The sequence below is a fragment of the Ostrea edulis genome, chromosome 9, assembly GCF_947568905.1.
Source record: "Ostrea edulis chromosome 9, xbOstEdul1.1, whole genome shotgun sequence".
Taxonomy (NCBI): domain Eukaryota; kingdom Metazoa; phylum Mollusca; class Bivalvia; order Ostreida; family Ostreidae; genus Ostrea; species Ostrea edulis.
The window spans coordinates 41,662,641-41,680,284 of record NC_079172.1 but is presented as its reverse complement, the minus strand read 5'-3'; the positions used below and the strand labels follow the sequence as shown (position 1 = coordinate 41,680,284).

Sequence of the window (17,644 nt, the reverse complement as noted above, 5' to 3'; positions counted from 1 at the left end):
CAAAATTGTAATAGGCACATTTTTATATAGGAAAAGGTCTTTTGAACTCTTCTTGAGTACAAATATGCCAAATATCCTAATAATTTTCAATCATTTCACATTACAAGATACAGGTACAGATGACCCTTTGTATCTCGAACATGGGACGAAGTGAGTTGCAAGTCCCAACTACATTTTCTTGTTGTAAATATTTTTAATGTACATGTATTAAATTTTCACAGAATAACCACATTGATACAATGCTAGAAACAACAAGGTGTGTAATTTACAACCTGTAGAATATACCTGTAAAATATACAATGCAATAAATCTATACAAGAAGTGTCATTGTCAATAAATGATGATGATATAATAAATAAGATGATGAGATGAGAGGTTAAATATTTCATTCACATTCTCCTTCCACAAATCCTCTTTTACTGAACACATCAATGTAGTAATTGCCCCCGTTCATAATCAACACGGCCGACATGACGCCGAGGAATATACAATGAGCCTCGTAGAAGTTGTACCAGATAAACACTCCGGCCAGACTGACGATACAGAACAACCAATTAAAGACGTAGAACATTGCAGGCCGACATCTGAAACACAAAAATATAGATCAACTAGTTATAGATGTAGAACATTGCCGGTCGACATCTGAAACACAAAACGATGCAGAACAACAAAGTTTTGTTTATAAAACATACCTTTCACCACATATATTGAAGGTTTTGTACAGACAGCTGTCCTGCTTTTTGCCAAGGTAATTGAAACTGGTCACATACTCCTCGCTGGGTTTCGCAACAATGTGAATGACCAAAAAGTAAATTCCCTGTAAATATACAAGTAAAATTGCGCTCACTTAAGTTATCATGCCAAGACAGGGTACAAAATACAGACAATATGGTAACAAACAAACAAAACTTTTGTCTAAATCATGCATTCTTGGTACGCAAAATTAATCCAGTTTCCACGACATTGCGATACAGGATGTATCTAATAAAAACAGCTGATGACTGATGTTAAAAAGTACAAAGTATATACAATGAAACCTGTCTAATCTGACATGCACTGGGAGACATTAAGTACAGTGAAACCTGTCTAATCTGACATACACTGGGAGACATTAAGTACAGTGAAACCTGTCTAATCTGACATACACTGGGAGATATTTTAAAAATACAGGGAAACCTGTCTAATCGAACATGCACTGGGAGACACTAAGTACAGTGAAACCTGTCTAATCCGACATGCACTGGGGGAATTTTTTTGGTCAAAATACAGTGTCAGAATAACCAATGTAATGAAAATATGAAATTAAGGGTCGAAATGCCCAGTGAAACAGATTTCACAGGTGAAAGGTTAGCCAGTTTTTACTGTACCACACAACTACCAGTTCAGACACGGTGCTCCCAACACAAGTTACACAGACAAGATGTATCTGCCAGTTCTGTGCTACACAGTTTCATGTCATTTTCCCATTTCTGTCATTTCCTCACCGCACCAAACCAGACATTTTACTCACAACATGGCAGCACTCATTGGCTACCATTCTCAAACAGTGATTCAATAATGACCGTGATCAATTAGATCAATTACTACCATATGCTGGGAAAATTTTGCTTGATGCTTGATGTTATCTTTGAACAGATACATTGTAAATCAATTAATATATCCAAATTTGCTCCAATCCATGTATATTTTGACCTGTCAATACATCAACTGGTTTTTTCTCCCTTCCATTAACAAATGAATTTGGCAAGCATGGGGACAAAAAAGTTCAAATAGAATTCTTCTTGTTGTAAACACAACATTTGTAGTATTCAGTTAGTGACTGTGACCTTGACCTATGACTTTTGGAAACAGAAATCAATTTTTAGTTTTCTGTTATCTCTAACAATTCTAATGGCATCAACAACTCACTGTTACATTCAATCAATAGGGTAAATGTCGGTAATTTCGGACGGTTTGGTTCGTTACGCAAGTCATTCCCGCACTACCCACTACCTACTCCTCATACTGCGGTTCACGACGTAATTCTAATCAAAAATATACTTTAGGCCCTGAAAAATCTAGAGAATTCCAAAATACAATATCATTCTATGAAATGACAAAAGGAACAAGATGTGTTTGCGAAACACAAATGCCCCCGATAATGGCCAATTCCGAAGATAGTCAAGGTCACAAGGACAAATATCTTGGTACCAGTAGAAAGATCTTGTCACAAGAAATGCTCATGTACAATATGAAAGATCTAATATTTACCATTTAGAAGTTATGACGAATGTAAAACAAGAGGTACTGTGAGCAATGCTCACTAAGAATACCCCCCGCTTACCCCAATCTCCCAAAGGGTGTTGGTAATAGGTAAAACTTCAGTATTATGATCCAAAAGGTATCTAGGAACACAGCATCTCCATGCGATGAAAAAAGCCGTTAAAGAATTTAAATGGAAACCATATTGCTACTTTGATGTCCAGTGCGCGTGACCTTTGACCCCAAAATCGATAGGGAACATCTTCATCCCATGGGTAGTCCATATGTATGATATGGTGACTGTAGGTGGAAAGGATAACACTTTAGAGCCCGGAAACCATATTGCTACTTCGATGTCCAGTGCGCTTGACCTTTGACCTTTTGACCCCAAAATCGATAGAGAACATCTTCATCCCATGGGTAGTCCATATATATGATATGGTGACAGTAGGTGGAAAGGATAATGCTTTAGAGCCCGGAAACCATTGCGTCTACAGACAGACGGACAGACAACCCGATTCCAGTATACCCCCCCCCCCCAACTTGTTGCGGGGGGGTATAAAAAAAATTAAAAGTAGGTCAAATGTCAAGGTCAAAAGGTTTAGTACCCACGGAAAGGTCTTGTCACAAGGAATATTCATGTGAAATATAAGCTCTATCACTTACTATTCAAAAGTTATTAACAAGGTTAAAGTTTTCAAAAACTCCAAGGTCAAGGTCACAAGGTCAAAACTGTTGGTACCCACGGAAAGGTCTTATGACAAGGAATACTCATGTGGAATATCAAAGCTCTATCACTTACTGTTCAAAAGTTATTAGCAAAGTTAAAGTTTCAGACAGAATGACAGACAGGACAAAAACATTATGCCCCCCGATCTTCGATCTCGGGGGCATAAAAACAAAATAGGACAAAGTATGTTAAATTGATCACGAACTCTGACCTTGAACTATGACTTTTGACCCATAACTTCTCTCCCTACATGTCATCTATTCAGCACATCTGAGACAGAAACCTGGGATTATACTCTTTTAACTCCAGCATTCACCACATTGTTCTATCTAATTACTGACTGAGAGTTTGTGATCCAGAAATCAATAGGGACCATCCTCTCTCTACCTGTTACGTTTGTATCGATCTATGTAGCCAATAGGGGTCATCCCCATGGGGATACAAGTTAGAATAGGTCCTCAGTATCCCTTGCTTGTCATAGACTACTAAATGGGGCAGTCCTTCAGATGAGACCAAAGAAAACCTAGGCCCTATGTCACAACCTATGTAGCACAATAAAGACCCCTCTCTGATCAAAGACCAAAAGCGCCAAGCATAGGCCTAAATTTTGCCCTTCACCCGTAATGGTGACGTCTCCATATGAGTGAAAAATTCTAGAGCGGGACGTTAAACAACATACAACTAACCAAATACATGTAGTACCGGTCAGAAAACTAAACAGTACAGGAGAACTCTTTATATCCCGTACACACACCATTATGTTTACTCACTCCCTGTGACCGTGGTCAAAAACCTTTTGACCCTGAAATCAATAAGATTTTCTTCTCCCTATCTATAACATTTGTATCTCTGTAGCCAGGAGGAAACAGAAAACATAAATAATAGTGTTCATCATTAATGTCCACACCCCTGCTGTTTAATCACAGATTATGACCTTGACTTAAGACCTTTCGACATAGAAATTAACTGGGATCTTCTGTTTCCCACCTTTTATTATGGTAGTTATCGAAAGATTAATGTCAAAATTCCAGGTACTTTTCTATATCTAGTGTATGAATTTTTTTCTCTCAACACATTCACAGACGAGTTATCATATTCAATGTTGTGATGAATGCTATGGAAACCTGCCAATACGGAGACCATCCATTTTCCTTTAAAACTTGGCCTTGATTCAAGGTCAGCAGAATACCATAACCCCCTTTTCTGTCATTATAATCCGTAAGCATACATACACTGTGAATCAGGAAGCAGATGAAGGGCACTAGCAACAACCAGATAGGGGACATCTCCGGCATTTCTGGTACGAAGTCCTGAAACCAGTAAAGGGACACCTCCTCTCTGTACCAGCGGATTCTACAAAAAGATTGCAGAGAAAAAAATAGTTTTTATCATGAACCATTCAAATACTACCACAGTGGATTCCTCAAATAATGAGCAATTTGTTTAAGAAATAAATTTCATTTTTGAAAATACAAGAGGGCATGAACTGCGGTGCTTCATGCCAGCATACTTCAATGGTCTTGTGTATTTTCAAAACAGAAATTTATTTCTTATATTTACATTCTACTTTCATTTCTGTCGACATACCCAGCTGTTAAAATATACTTACTATATTCATCAACATTCATACATGCATTGTTTACAACTACAGTGCATTCATGAGGAAATGAAATGGTTATCATTACAGGTAAAGATATCGAAGACAAAAAAAACCCATTGAAAATGTGAACATACTTTTAAATGTATATAATTACCCAAATGACAGAAGTGCGGGAAGGATGTGAATGTAGGCCGATGTGACTTTGTCGGTGCTGTGAAAGACGAGGGAATTTCTGTATACCACCATAGCCCAAATCAGTGGTCCATTAGACAGGGCAAAAACAACAGCAAACATCTCTCCACTGCCTGGGATCCTAAAAATCACATATGTATGTATGATAGTTTTATAAATCACACATGTATGTACGATAGTTATATAAATTACACATGTATGTACAATAGTTATATAAATTACACATACATGTACCGTAGTTTTATAAATCACACATCTGTAGTTTTACAATATCCACAAATGTTGATGATTTTCAATAGAGTTCTGCAAATAAATCCTTGAATATTTCATAATGTTGAGATAAAGTTAGCAACTTACCATATAAAAATATACCACAAAATGTTGGCAAAGTAACAGAAATCTAAGAGAAAATACTGCCACTTGTTCTTGCTGAAAATACAAATTAAATTACATGGAATAACAATTTCTGTTCATTCTATACAAAAATTCTGCATGCTGTCAGATCAAATCCCCCCTACTTTTCAGAATTGCTCTTTAGTTTCTATATTCAAAGACGATCAACTTAGAATTAAATTTTAAAATACATACAGTTTTAGCAGAGTTGCAATATACATGTACATACGGCATGTTTTACTATTGTCTGTGTGAATGGTACATGGATTTTCAAGTCTAAGTCTCTCTCTCTCAGTAATCTTGATCACATAATTTTAATCCAATCCAGAATAATTACAAACTTTCAAGCCATGCATGGACTTTGTGTCCAATAAGAATACATTACTTTAATGTGAAAAAGATGTGGTCTGTACAACAATTCAAATGATAATCTGAGTTACCTTGACCCTATCCACATTACCTTGAGATAGGATCATGCCCCACCTGTACAGACAGATGGACAAGGTGGTTCCTATCTACTCCCTACGTCTGAAAAGGTTCAGCTATGGTACATATTTTGTCAAACATAGTAAGTCTAGGCTGAACCATTACATCTAATATATTTTTAACTTTTTAACTATTAAAGTACTTGTGACAATGTCTCATTGAGTTATATTAAAACATCAAAATCCTTGTGACAGTACCTCAAGACTATAGATATATTTGTGACAGTGTCAGTTATTGACTACAGATATCTTTGTGACAGTGTCAATTATTGACTATCTATACCTTTGTGACAGTGTCAGTTATTGACTACAGATATCTTTGTGACAGTGTCAGTTATTGACTACAGATTTTGTTGTGACAGTGTCAGTTATTGACTACAGATTTCGTTATGACAGTGCCTCAAGCTTATTGACTATAGCTATTTTTGTGACAGTGCCTCAAGCTTATTGACTATAGATATCTTTGTGACAGTGCCTCAAGCTTATTGACTATACAGATATCTTTGTGACAGTATCAGTTATTGACTACATATATCTTTGTGACAGTGTCAGTTATTGACTACAGATATCTTTGTGACAGTGTCAATTATTACTACAGATATCATTGTGACAGTGTCAGTTATTGACTACAGATATCTTTGTGACAGTGTCAGTTATTGACTACAGATATCTTTGTGACAGTGTCAGTTATTGACTACAGATATCTTTGTGACAGTGTCAGTTATTGACTACAGATATCGTTGTGACAGTGTCAGTTATTGACTACAGATATCGTTGTGACAGTGTCAGTTATTGACTACAGATATCGTTGTGACAGTGTCGGTTATTGACTACAGATATCGTTGTGACAGTGTCGGTTATTGACTACAGATATCGTTGTGACAGTGTCAGTTATTGACTACAGATATCTTTGTGACAGTGTCAGTTATTGACTACAGATATCGTTGCGACACTACTACAGACACTCACCAGTACATAATGATCCGGATGAGGATAAGGACTGGTGTACTAACCGCATAATAGTACGGTAACAACCACTGTGCATACACTGTAGCATGGGTCAGAAAAATAATCGTGATCACTGCAACTAGATACACAAACTTCTCAACAACCCTCGATTTCTTCCACTCCTACAAATTAGAAAAGACCTGCATAATTATCATAATACATGTATGCACAATTCTATTTTCTGTCTTCTTTTTTATTCTGGATGCACTCAGTGAGGCACCTGAGATCCAGACTTGGATTTCTCAAAAATATATCGAATTTCAGATTCAGTTTTCTTTTATCTGAGCAGTCAAGATTTGAGTAAAATATCAGACTTGAGTCCAAGTTCCATTTAAATTTATTTGGAGAAATCCAGGCCAGAAATTTTCAACAAAAAAGGGAGGGCATCCTGTGCAATTTTTCTATCAGACGGGGAAGGGTTCAACCTACCGGTAGTCTAGGAATCTAATGCCAGATGGGGAGGGGTTCAACCTACCGGTAGTCTAGGAATCTAATGCCCTGTTCACACGGATGTGCATCAAATTTTACTTTGCATTAAATTTGATCATAATATATGCACCAGCTGCATGTCACATCCCAATCACTTATTCAAAATGATTCCTACTATAACTGAATTAAAACTTCTGTGGATGTACAGGCATACATATGATATCTTAGCTGCAAGGTTAAGTTTCAAAATTATCGATAGATATGATTGATTGTATATTGTTTATCATCCCTCTTGAGAATTTTTCACTCATATGGAGATGTCACCATTGTCAGTGAAGGGCTGTACAGAAGAGAGGGATCTTTATCATGCAACACCTGCTGTGACATGGGGCCTTGGTTCTTGCAGTCTCATCTGAAGAACTAGCTGCCCCATTTAGTCGCCTCTTACGACAAGCAAGGGGTACTGACAATCTATTCTAACCCAAATTCCCAAATCAATATATTTGTTACAACTCTTTGAAAACATATTGGGACAGATCAGATCCATCCCAAAAAAATTTCTGAGAGCTACAGATCTGCATCATATAGATATGGATGACATGAAATGATGATTGTCCTATTTATATTCAAAATTAATGTATAGTGTTATGATTTGAAACTCAACAGAAATATTGCTGAATCGTAATGGCTCAGTTAAATGACTCAAAATTACATTCCATCACAATGTAATTATTAATATAACATTATGTTGATTTTATCAAAAATTAAAACAGCATTTCTGGAGTAACATTATATAAGAGAAAATATCCCTGCTGGACCTACATTGTACATATTAACCATTTTATCTTACCTTTTTACAGTTTACACTAGCATTACCACTAGCAGACTCTTCTTCCAGTTGTTTGTATTGAACAGAAACTTCATTGATTTTATCCATGATTAAAGACCTCTGTCCAGTGATGAAGAGAGAGTCTTGATGTTATATAATCACCTTAGTCCTAAGTTTGATAACTAAGTTTGATCATAATCTACAGATCTTACATCACATCACAGAAGAAGTGTTGAAAAGATCAACATACTATCGACAGGATGTTTAATCAGAATCTGATAAAATCTACCGTAGTACTGGTATTAAAGTACAACCAATAAAACTGCCTAAGTGAGAACGATGAGTGAATTGGTCAAAGTTTAAATTCCATCGTTAAGTCCACCACCGATATATACTACTAGTGACTATGCTGATGTCATGTAGTAAACGTTAAACAAATAAACATCTGGTTCACCATTTACAAGGACATTTGAGTAAGTCAGTCCAAATGATGAGTTGTTGTCATTTTCCAATGTACCGGGAAAACATATCACTCAGAATCATTCCATATTTTTACTTTGAAAATATCATTCACCTAAATTTTGGTCTATACAATAGCATTCATAAAGCATTCATTTTGACTTACAGTCACTGGCAATACACAAACTAGACTTGTTTGCTTGCTTACTTAATATGTAAACATCTGATAATGAATTTATGTGTGAATGGCCTATTTTGGCTACATAGCTGTGTTATCTATTCATTTCTAAATTCATACATGTACATACAGCTGATTTGGGATGGGACAGTGTTTCAAATAAAGTAGTATATAAAGCACACACCCCATCCCCCTTCCCTCCCCCCCCCAAAAAAAACCACAAAAACAATTAAGTATGGTATTATATTGTATATTAAGCTGGTCTGAAATAATTAAGCTTCATTGATCAATTGCTTAAGACAATATAAGTGAATTCATAAATTTACATATTATCAAAAAAATTATTTGGATGAAAAATAAAACCAAAGTCTGAAGGGGGGGGGGGGGGGGGGGGGGGGGGGGGCAAGGTTTTTATTCTCAAGCCCCTATCCCTTTCACAGAACTTTATCCCTCAATAATTCTCATACTAATGAATAATTTCTAAATAAATACTGTCAGTGAACATACTAAATCTTATGTATTCAACTTCAAGGACTAAAAGTCAAAGAATAATGTGGTAGTCACATGGGTTTGATCGCCAGTGGCCAGACTAGCTCAGTTGTTAGAGCACCTGACTGGAGATTCAAGGGGATCCGGGTTCAAATCCTGGTCTGGTCCATTGCATTTCTCCCTAGCTGTACATTTGGTGCAATAGACCAGCCTCTGGAACTGGCTGCCAGGGGAAAAAGACCCTAGGTTGATGTCTTCAAAGTGTGAAGACATTATAAAAAGGAAGGACCAGTGATTGAACCCAGCTGACCACTACATTTTTTGAAACCAGATCATTTCAATCAAACTGCAAAAAATATGTGACTGTATATAATAGTGCTACATTGTAGTTGCATGTTTCATAATATGCCAAATCCTGACTGCACATACAATGAAAAAAAGCATTAAATTTTTATTGCACCAAATGAACGTTTACAGTACATGGTTATAATGTTATTGTCATGTGACTTCAGCCACCCCAAAAAAAAAATACTCGAGATAAATGCAAGATTTGCAGACAGAAATCTAGACACTATTACTATCTCTGAAAGAGATGATGAAATGTGAACCTTGATATTTCATTCTGACAAGTAATCAACGAGTGAATTCAGTGATGTATAGTACAGGATTGTGACGATGAAGCTCTGACTATATTACTGTGTCATGACATCTTTCTGAAGAACAAGTCCAGTTCTAACCCGGTGACTACAAACAAGCCTCAGTAAACGTGATTGACAACTAAGCAGCTACCTAATACAAACAAGCTCAGTAAATGTGATTGACAACTAAGCAGCGCTACCTAATACAAACAAGCTCAGTAAACGTGATTGATAACTAAGCAGCTACCTCATACAAACAAGCCTCAGTAAACGTGATTGACAACTAAGCAGCTACCTAATACAAACAAGCCTCAGTAAATGTGATTGACAACTAAGCAGCGCTACCTAATACAAACAAGCTCAGTAAACGTGATTGACAACTAAGCAGCTACCTCATACAAACAAGCCTCAGTAAACGTGATTGACAACTAAGCAGCTACCTCATACAAACAAGCCTCAGTAAACGTGATTGATAACTAAGCAGCTACCTAATACAAACAAGCCTCAGTAAATGTGATTGACAACTAAGCAGCTACCTAATACAAACAAGCCTCAGTAAACGTGATTGACAACTAAGCAGCTACCTCATACAAACAAACTTCAGTAAACGTGATTGACAACTAAGCAGCTACCTCATACAAACAAGCCTCAGTAAACGTGATTGATAACTAAGCAGCTACCTAATACAAACAAGCCTCAGTAAACGTGATTGACAACTAAGCAGCTACCTAATACAAACAAGCCTCAGTAAACGTGATTGACAACTAAGCAGCTACCTCATACAAACAAGCCTCAGTAAACGTGATTGATAACTAAGCAGCTACCTCATACAAACAAGCCTCAGTAAACGTGATTGATAACTAAGCAGCTACCTCATACAAGCCTCAGTAAACGTGATTGACAACTAAGCAGCTACCTGATATCTATTTCTGAAAATGCATGAAAGTATAAACTGCTACACTTCACGCCAGCATTTCAGTACGCTGGCGTGAAGCATTGCAGTTCAAACCATCACAATAAAAGTGAAGATAATGAACAGTGATCAATCTCATAAATCCTATAAAGAAATAAATATTGTTTGTATGAAAAACAAATGTCTCCCCAGCTCCCCAAATTGGAAGTGCTCCAAATGAAACCTCCTCATCTTAATGCACTGCATGGTATGGAGGAGAAAGCATGAGCAGGAACATAGACATTATGAATTCTGATAAGCCATATAGAAACCTTCACAAACTATTTAATGCCCCTCAGATCCATTATAACTTTCAGGATAACAATTGGATCCTCCTGTCTTGACAATATGCACATCTACAAATGGAAATGAAGCATTGTACAAAGTTTCAAATCTATCAGATAAGCCATAATCGTGTAGGAGAAGCGTTCACCAGCTATTTTACATCCTCCACCCCAGCCCAGTGGTTCTTGAGAAGATTTTTAGAGATTTTCCCTATAAATTTGAATGTAAAACTTTGATCCCCTGTAGTGGCCAAATCCTACCCCCGGGGGTCATGCTTTTAACAATCTTGAATCTGCACAATGTCAGAAAGCTTTCATGTAAATTTGTACTTTCATAGCCCAGTGGTTCTTCAGAAGATTTTTAAATGACTACACCCTGTTTTTGCATTTTTGTGATTATCTCCCCTTTGAAGGGGCATGCTCCTTCCTTTGTACAAACTTGAAGCCCCTTCACCCAGGGATGATTTGTATCAAGTTTGGTTGAAATTGGCCAAGTGGTTCTGGAGAAGAAGGCCAAAGTATGAATAGTTTACAGACAAACGGACGTACAGACGGTCAACGGGTGATCAGAAAAGCTTACTTGTGCTTTCAGCTCAGGTAAGCTAACAATATGTCTCCCCCTGGAAGATGGGAGACATAATTCAAAATTAAGAGTAGGACAAACATGAACCCCTGTATATACCAGAGGTGGGATCAGGTGCCTAGGAGGAGTAAGCATCCCCTGTTGACCGTTCACACCCACCATGAGCCCAATATCTTGATCAGGTAAACAGGGTAAACCATAGTCAAAATCAGTATGTAAAGAACAGCCAAGCAATTGGTATGAAATACGCTAGACAGCATTCGAAAGAGGCATCAGTCCAAATATATCCAGCCTCGACAAATCTCATTGAGATTAGAAATACGTCAGACAGCATTCGAAAGAGGCATCAAGCCTTGACAAATCTCGCTGAGATCAGAAATAGGTTAGACAGCATTCAACCTAATGACAGGTTGTATTTGCTAATCGTCATTTTAACAACCACAGAATTTGTAAAATGCTGACTTTAAATGAGAAATTGATTTGATTGATACATGTATCAAAGCGAATATAACGCTAGGGCATATATGAAATTTATTTTTTTGATATACATTAGAAGTAAAGTAGGGATTATACAATAAATGAAAACTAAATCACATTCTCAAGATGTAACTGCAACCTATAAATCAATGCAGGCATTTTATTTGCCTGTGTATGCTATATATATATAATCTCAGCGCCTCTTCCATCCAGCCTCGACAAATGTCGCTGAGATTAGTATGTGATAGTGTTATAGATTCTGAATTCTAAAATGATGTAATCAGTTTCACATTACATGTATGGATTAGTTTGGAGTCAGTACTAGTGCACTTTACATCAAATACATGCATGTCTATGATAGCAGATCTAGAAAGAATCTAGCAAGATTAAAAACACCAATACCATATAGTTTCCATTATTTGCTTGATCAGTATAATGCATAAAATCCCCGACCTGCTATCAGATGCTACCTATATTACAGAAAGATTCAGTAGTGCTATAGAAATAAAATAATTCTAATACATATTATACTTACTTCTCATACATCTGCAAAATGTACATGCAATAGTGAAATTCAATATTTGACTTAAATAACAAAAGTACTGCACCTAGCGGCAACTGTTTGAGAAATCAAATTTCTTGTTCCTCATTTGATATGTATTTGAAATTGAGACAAATTAATGTGTGTGTGGAGTGGGGGAGGGGGTATCAGCATTTTTCCTCAGCTCACCAAGAGTATAATATCAAAAGTTCTCCAAGACTACTACATGTAATTTGCCCTAAACTTGAACAATTGGCCAGGGATGTAGCCATTTTTGTCTCATCCAATAAGAGGATATGGAGACTAGGCTGAAATTCCAATTTTTCTGAATTGCAATACTGTAACAATAATGTATAATAACTTAACAATATACTTTGTGATTACCCTGCAGTGTCATTCAAGGAAGAAGTGGTAAAGCTTTGTAATTTGAGATGCATAAATGTACTTTTGATCCAAAGATTTCACTTGCACTTTTTTACTCTGAGTACTATCAGTACTTTGATTACTGAAGCACTAGTGAGCTACAAAGACCAGTCGTTACAGATCTAACATACCGAGAGAACACATTTCAGCTTATGCCATCTTCCGCTTGCATCTCTCGTCTCCACCCACTGGTGTGGCCTCGTCTGTGGCCGATCTGTTGAATCAAATGCCACCTCAACAGTCACAAATCTGCCAAAACAAAAGTGAAACTCACGCAATATTGTACTCGGAATCTATAAGTTACAAAATACAAATGAACTTTGATATGTCGAACACTGATATCTTGAATACCTGGATGTGTTTGAAATTAATTGAATTCAAGTCCAAACTACAGTAACTTTATGTATCTTAACCTAAATATCTTGAACCCTTATATAGATATCTCAAAGTTTTTCCTCAGCTCCATCAAGTTTAAGATAACAAGATTTTACTGTACACTTTAACAAGAGGCCCACAGGCCTTATCGGTCACCTGAATACTAGTGAAAAAGTATGACTACTTCCATGGGCTATGAAATCTAGAAAAAATTTCCTGTTCTGAATATCTAAGCTAAATTCTAATGTTCAGCAACAGTATAAAACAAGATGTAGTCTTAAAACTTTACTGCCCTCAAAAGTGCATACACTGATGAAAGGCTTTACATAATAGGTGTATTAACATTAAAACATCAAAAAATATGACTAATATGGACTCATACTAAATCATAACCCTGGGTTGTGAAATTCATCATTTTTTTGTACATCCTTTTCTGCTATTCCTAAATATGCATTTAGATTTTATACAGTATCAGCAAACTTACACATAAATACTATATACTAAGTTTGGCCCCACCCTGGGGTCAAAACCCTTACTCTTGGGAAAATCAAATTTACAATTTTGGTAAAAGACTACACTGTACCTGTTCTGTCCATTTAGTTTCAATTTAGTATCAAAAGCACTAAAGAAAATGTTATTAAGTGTTTTACACATAAACACTATATAACAAGTTTGGCCACACCCTGGAGTCAGAACCCCTACCCCGGGGATCATGAAATTTACAATTTTGGTAGAGGCCTTCCTGCTCTACATCACTATATGCATTTAGTTTTTCTTACATGTGTGTGGTTCTTGAGAAAAAGATTTTTGAAAATAGGTCATTTTTGGGCAGTTTTTGCCCTGCCCCTAATGCCCCAGGGGTGCAGGAATCCTGAAATTTATAATTTACGTTCCCTTTGTTCCAAATATGTTTCATACCAAATTTGAATAGAATTGGAATGATAGTTATAAAGAAGAAGTTAAAAATGTCTATTGTTCACACATTTAATAATTGACCATTTTGGCCCATTCTCTCACCAGAGGGCGCGCTACGCAAGCTTCACTTTCACCTCTGTTATCGTCTGATAAATAGTTCGACTAACCACATGATCTCGCATGGACAAAATAGCGTCTTTGACTCCAACAGAAAGACACGTTTCTGTTCTCTGTGTAATGTCAGATTTTCATAATTATAATCTCACTAGTTTTTCTAATGTACTTTTATGTAGAGTCCATAGTTTCGAAGTGAAAGTGAAATTAATACATTTGACAAGACAAAATAGTTCCATAAATATGGAGGTTACACTAACATAATACAGCGTTTCGATACCTACCAATGTGTTTTTAACTCATAAATTTATGTTTCATTTACGAAAATGATGCAGATTTATTTTATTTTCAAAGACGCTCTGTTTTACAAAATTCTTGTAAATCAGACGATAACAGAGGTGTTGTGGAGCATAGCATAATGCCCTCTGGTGAGAGATTGCATTTTGGCCCAACCCTGATACCAAAACCCCTACCCCTGGGATCATCAAATTCACAATTTTGGTAAAGGACTACCTGTTCTTTCTAAATATCTATTTACTTTCAATTTAGTATCAATAGCACTAAAGATGTTATTTAAGTGTTTTACACATAAACACTATATAACAAGTTTGGTCACGCCCTGGGGTCAGAACCCCTACCACGGGGATCATGAAATTTACAATTTTGGTAGAGGCCTTCCTGCTCTACATCACAATGCATTCAGTTTTTCTTACATGTGTGTGGTTCTTGAGAAATTTTTTTTTGAAAATTTGTCATTTTTGGGCAGTTTTTGCCCTGCCCCTAATGCCCCAGGGGTGCAGGAATCCTGAAATATACCATTTATGTTCCCCTTGTTCCAAATATGTTTCATACCAAATTTGAAAAGAATTGGAATGATAGTTATTAAGAAGTTAAAAATGTTCAATTGTTAACGCACGACGACGGACGAAAACCAATTGCAATAGGTCACCTGAGTTTACTCAGGTGACCTAAAAATCTGAGTTAAAAGCTCTGCATTCCTTTGCAAAAAGCCTGGCTGGGACAAAAATGCCTAGTAAGTTATCAAATCCTACAGATAGTCCTGTTGGACAGGTGTTTTAATGATCAATTCATGCAAAATGAGGCGATTTGTTATATCAAGTTACAACTGAATTATTTAGTGATCAATTTTCTTGTCTGATTTGATTTCAAAGTTTAATAACGTTACACATAACAAGTAATAAATAATGAGTTTGATCACGAGTAAACGAGGTTCCTCTCGTCTCTTCATCAATTTAAGTCACCTGACTACATGAATTTAAGTCACAGCTTGTATTTCCAAGGGATCCAATCTGATTAAAGTCAACTCCTTGATATAATCCTTTATCTTTATGTTGTCACTACACAAAATTGCAAATAGGGGCATAATATCTAAGACTATTTCAATGTGTAGGCCCAAAAGATGAAACCAAATTTAAGGTTTCACCGAGGCACAAAGAGCCAAGAGTGTAGGTGTGGGAGGGGTTCAGGGGTCACCCCAAAGAAAATCTGGAAATATTAGGGCTCATTTGCACTACCCTGTGCATCAAAATGATTATAATACTTATAGACATTAAATATTATACAACTTTTCAAAGATTATTAAACTGTTAAGTTGAGTGAGTCATTGTGATAACCATAACTTTTAATTAGAAAAATATATATAACCATTATTCACATGTACATCATGTAGAATACATAAAAAGAAAAGGTCAGACGGAATAATAATATCATATTCGATTTTATAAACTAGAAATATATATGAACATATTATATTTTGGAAACAGTTATGGACAAAATGAAGAAAAAAAAGGTGTTAGGCATGTGCCTACTCGAGCCTATAATGAAGCTACGCCCCTGGCAAGGGATCAAAATGGGACGGAAAAAAATTTCATGTCACCTATCCAGGGTTTGACATTTACTTTTTTGAGCACTAGACCGGTCGGGCTACTTCAAATGATTTTTGCTAGACCTGACCTTACCTTAAATCCACTAGCCCTGACCAACTTTCAAGAAAATGACAGTTTCTCCATATTTAAATGTACTTAATTCAAATGACAAACATAAAGTTTGCATGAACTAAAACGTACTTAATTGTCTCCAAAAAAAGAGCTTTAGTCTCGTCATTCAATTTAATGCTCTCATTATCAAATACATTTTCTGTTTCTTTAGATTCTACCCGGCACGGAAATTCTCTAGTCCATTTAAAATAAAATGACCACAACCGTTTTTTTAATCTCTATTTCATAAGTCATGCTTTGTTTCTTCCCAACCTTTTACTTCTTTTCTCTTAGGACATCTTTTCTTGAGGACGAGAAGTCGTATTTGAATATAGAGACATTCCCGCACATATGTCAACACCGAAAATGGATGTTTACGACGTAATTTATTAATTTGATAAACACTTTCTTGTATTTGATTCAAATAAACTGTTTGTTTTTTTTAAAATGAAAATAAATTCATCTAAAACATAACTTTACACACATTAACATCGAGTAGATGTCGTAAAACATCACTTATTTATTTATTAGAACTAAAATAGAGATTTTGTCATCATGCGGTTCAAAATTGCTTGCAAACTCTCTTTTTTAGTTAAGAATAAAATATCTTATGGTTTAAAGTAAATTTTCTTGTTTATTTTTTTCAACACGACCAGTCGGACTAGTAAATCGACATTTTACCCGACCGGACCTATCATTTAGTAGACTCAGTCGGTCGGACGTGCCTTAGTGTCAAACCCTGCTATCATTCCTTATTTTGACTAAGTTTCTCTTAATCATGTGTTACTATTCAGAGCTTGCTATGCAAATGGCCATTATTTATGTTTTCATCAAATAACCTAATCATTGACATCAACAGCTGATCAACTGAACATGCCCATCATGCATGATATATTATCAGCTGATTATGAATTACTGTATGGTTTCACTTTAATTTCTGTAACTTAACTCTTTAGATATTCGGCACTTTGTGAGATTGTAAAAATAAGATTTCTGTTAAAATAAGATTTCAGTGTAAATGAATGATAATACATAAACAGACTGACAGATTTAACCTGCACATGACATGCACAGTACCGTATGTTTTAAACATAAGTGTCTAAGACACTACCATGCCAGTAAATAGATCGTCTAAACCTTACTTACTCTTTGGTATTTTCTTTAAGTGTGTCCCTCATTATATTGGTATATATGGCCCCTCAACGTAATTTTACTAAAATGTCACGATAATGTACACGTTGTCTGTCATGTTATCATCGTCATGTTTTGGTTTCCCCACATCTCATTTCGTACGCTACTTGCGATAGGCTAA

At 36.1% G+C, this 17,644-nt stretch overlaps 1 protein-coding gene across 2 annotated transcripts; it reads right to left on the bottom strand.

Moving 5' to 3' along the window:
* Window positions 1-173: 173 nt before the first annotated feature.
* Window positions 174-17,641, bottom strand: LOC125658593 (uncharacterized). Of its 2 annotated transcripts, XM_048889883.2 has the most exons (8): window positions 17,479-17,641; window positions 13,063-13,180; window positions 6,611-6,771; window positions 5,121-5,192; window positions 4,726-4,884; window positions 4,204-4,324; window positions 693-817; window positions 174-584 (listed from the first exon to the last, which is right to left on the bottom strand). In XM_048889883.2, the coding sequence occupies exons 1-8, from the start codon at window positions 17,508-17,510 to the stop codon at window positions 386-388; spliced, it is 987 nt and encodes a 328-aa protein (XP_048745840.1). In that variant the 5' UTR covers window positions 17,511-17,641; the 3' UTR covers window positions 174-385. The 2 variants fall into 2 exon arrangements, with proteins under 2 accessions (XP_048745840.1, XP_048745841.1); XM_048889884.2 differs by lacking the exons at window positions 13,063-13,180; window positions 17,479-17,641 and adding an exon at window positions 7,929-8,707.
* Window positions 17,642-17,644: the final 3 nt, after the last annotated feature.

Excerpts from the sequence above, each read along its gene's own strand:
- LOC125658593 (XM_048889883.2), bottom strand. The coding sequence starts at position 17,510 with ATGAGGGACACACTTAAAGAAAATACCAAAGA. Across the intron at positions 6,772-13,062 it reads AGCTGAAATGTGTTCTCTCG|GAGTGGAAGAAATCGAGGGT; the intron begins GTATGTTAGATC and ends TCTAATTTGTAG. Across the intron at positions 4,325-4,725 it reads CCCGCACTTCTGTCATTTGG|AATCCGCTGGTACAGAGAGG; the intron begins GTAATTATATAC and ends ATCTTTTTGTAG.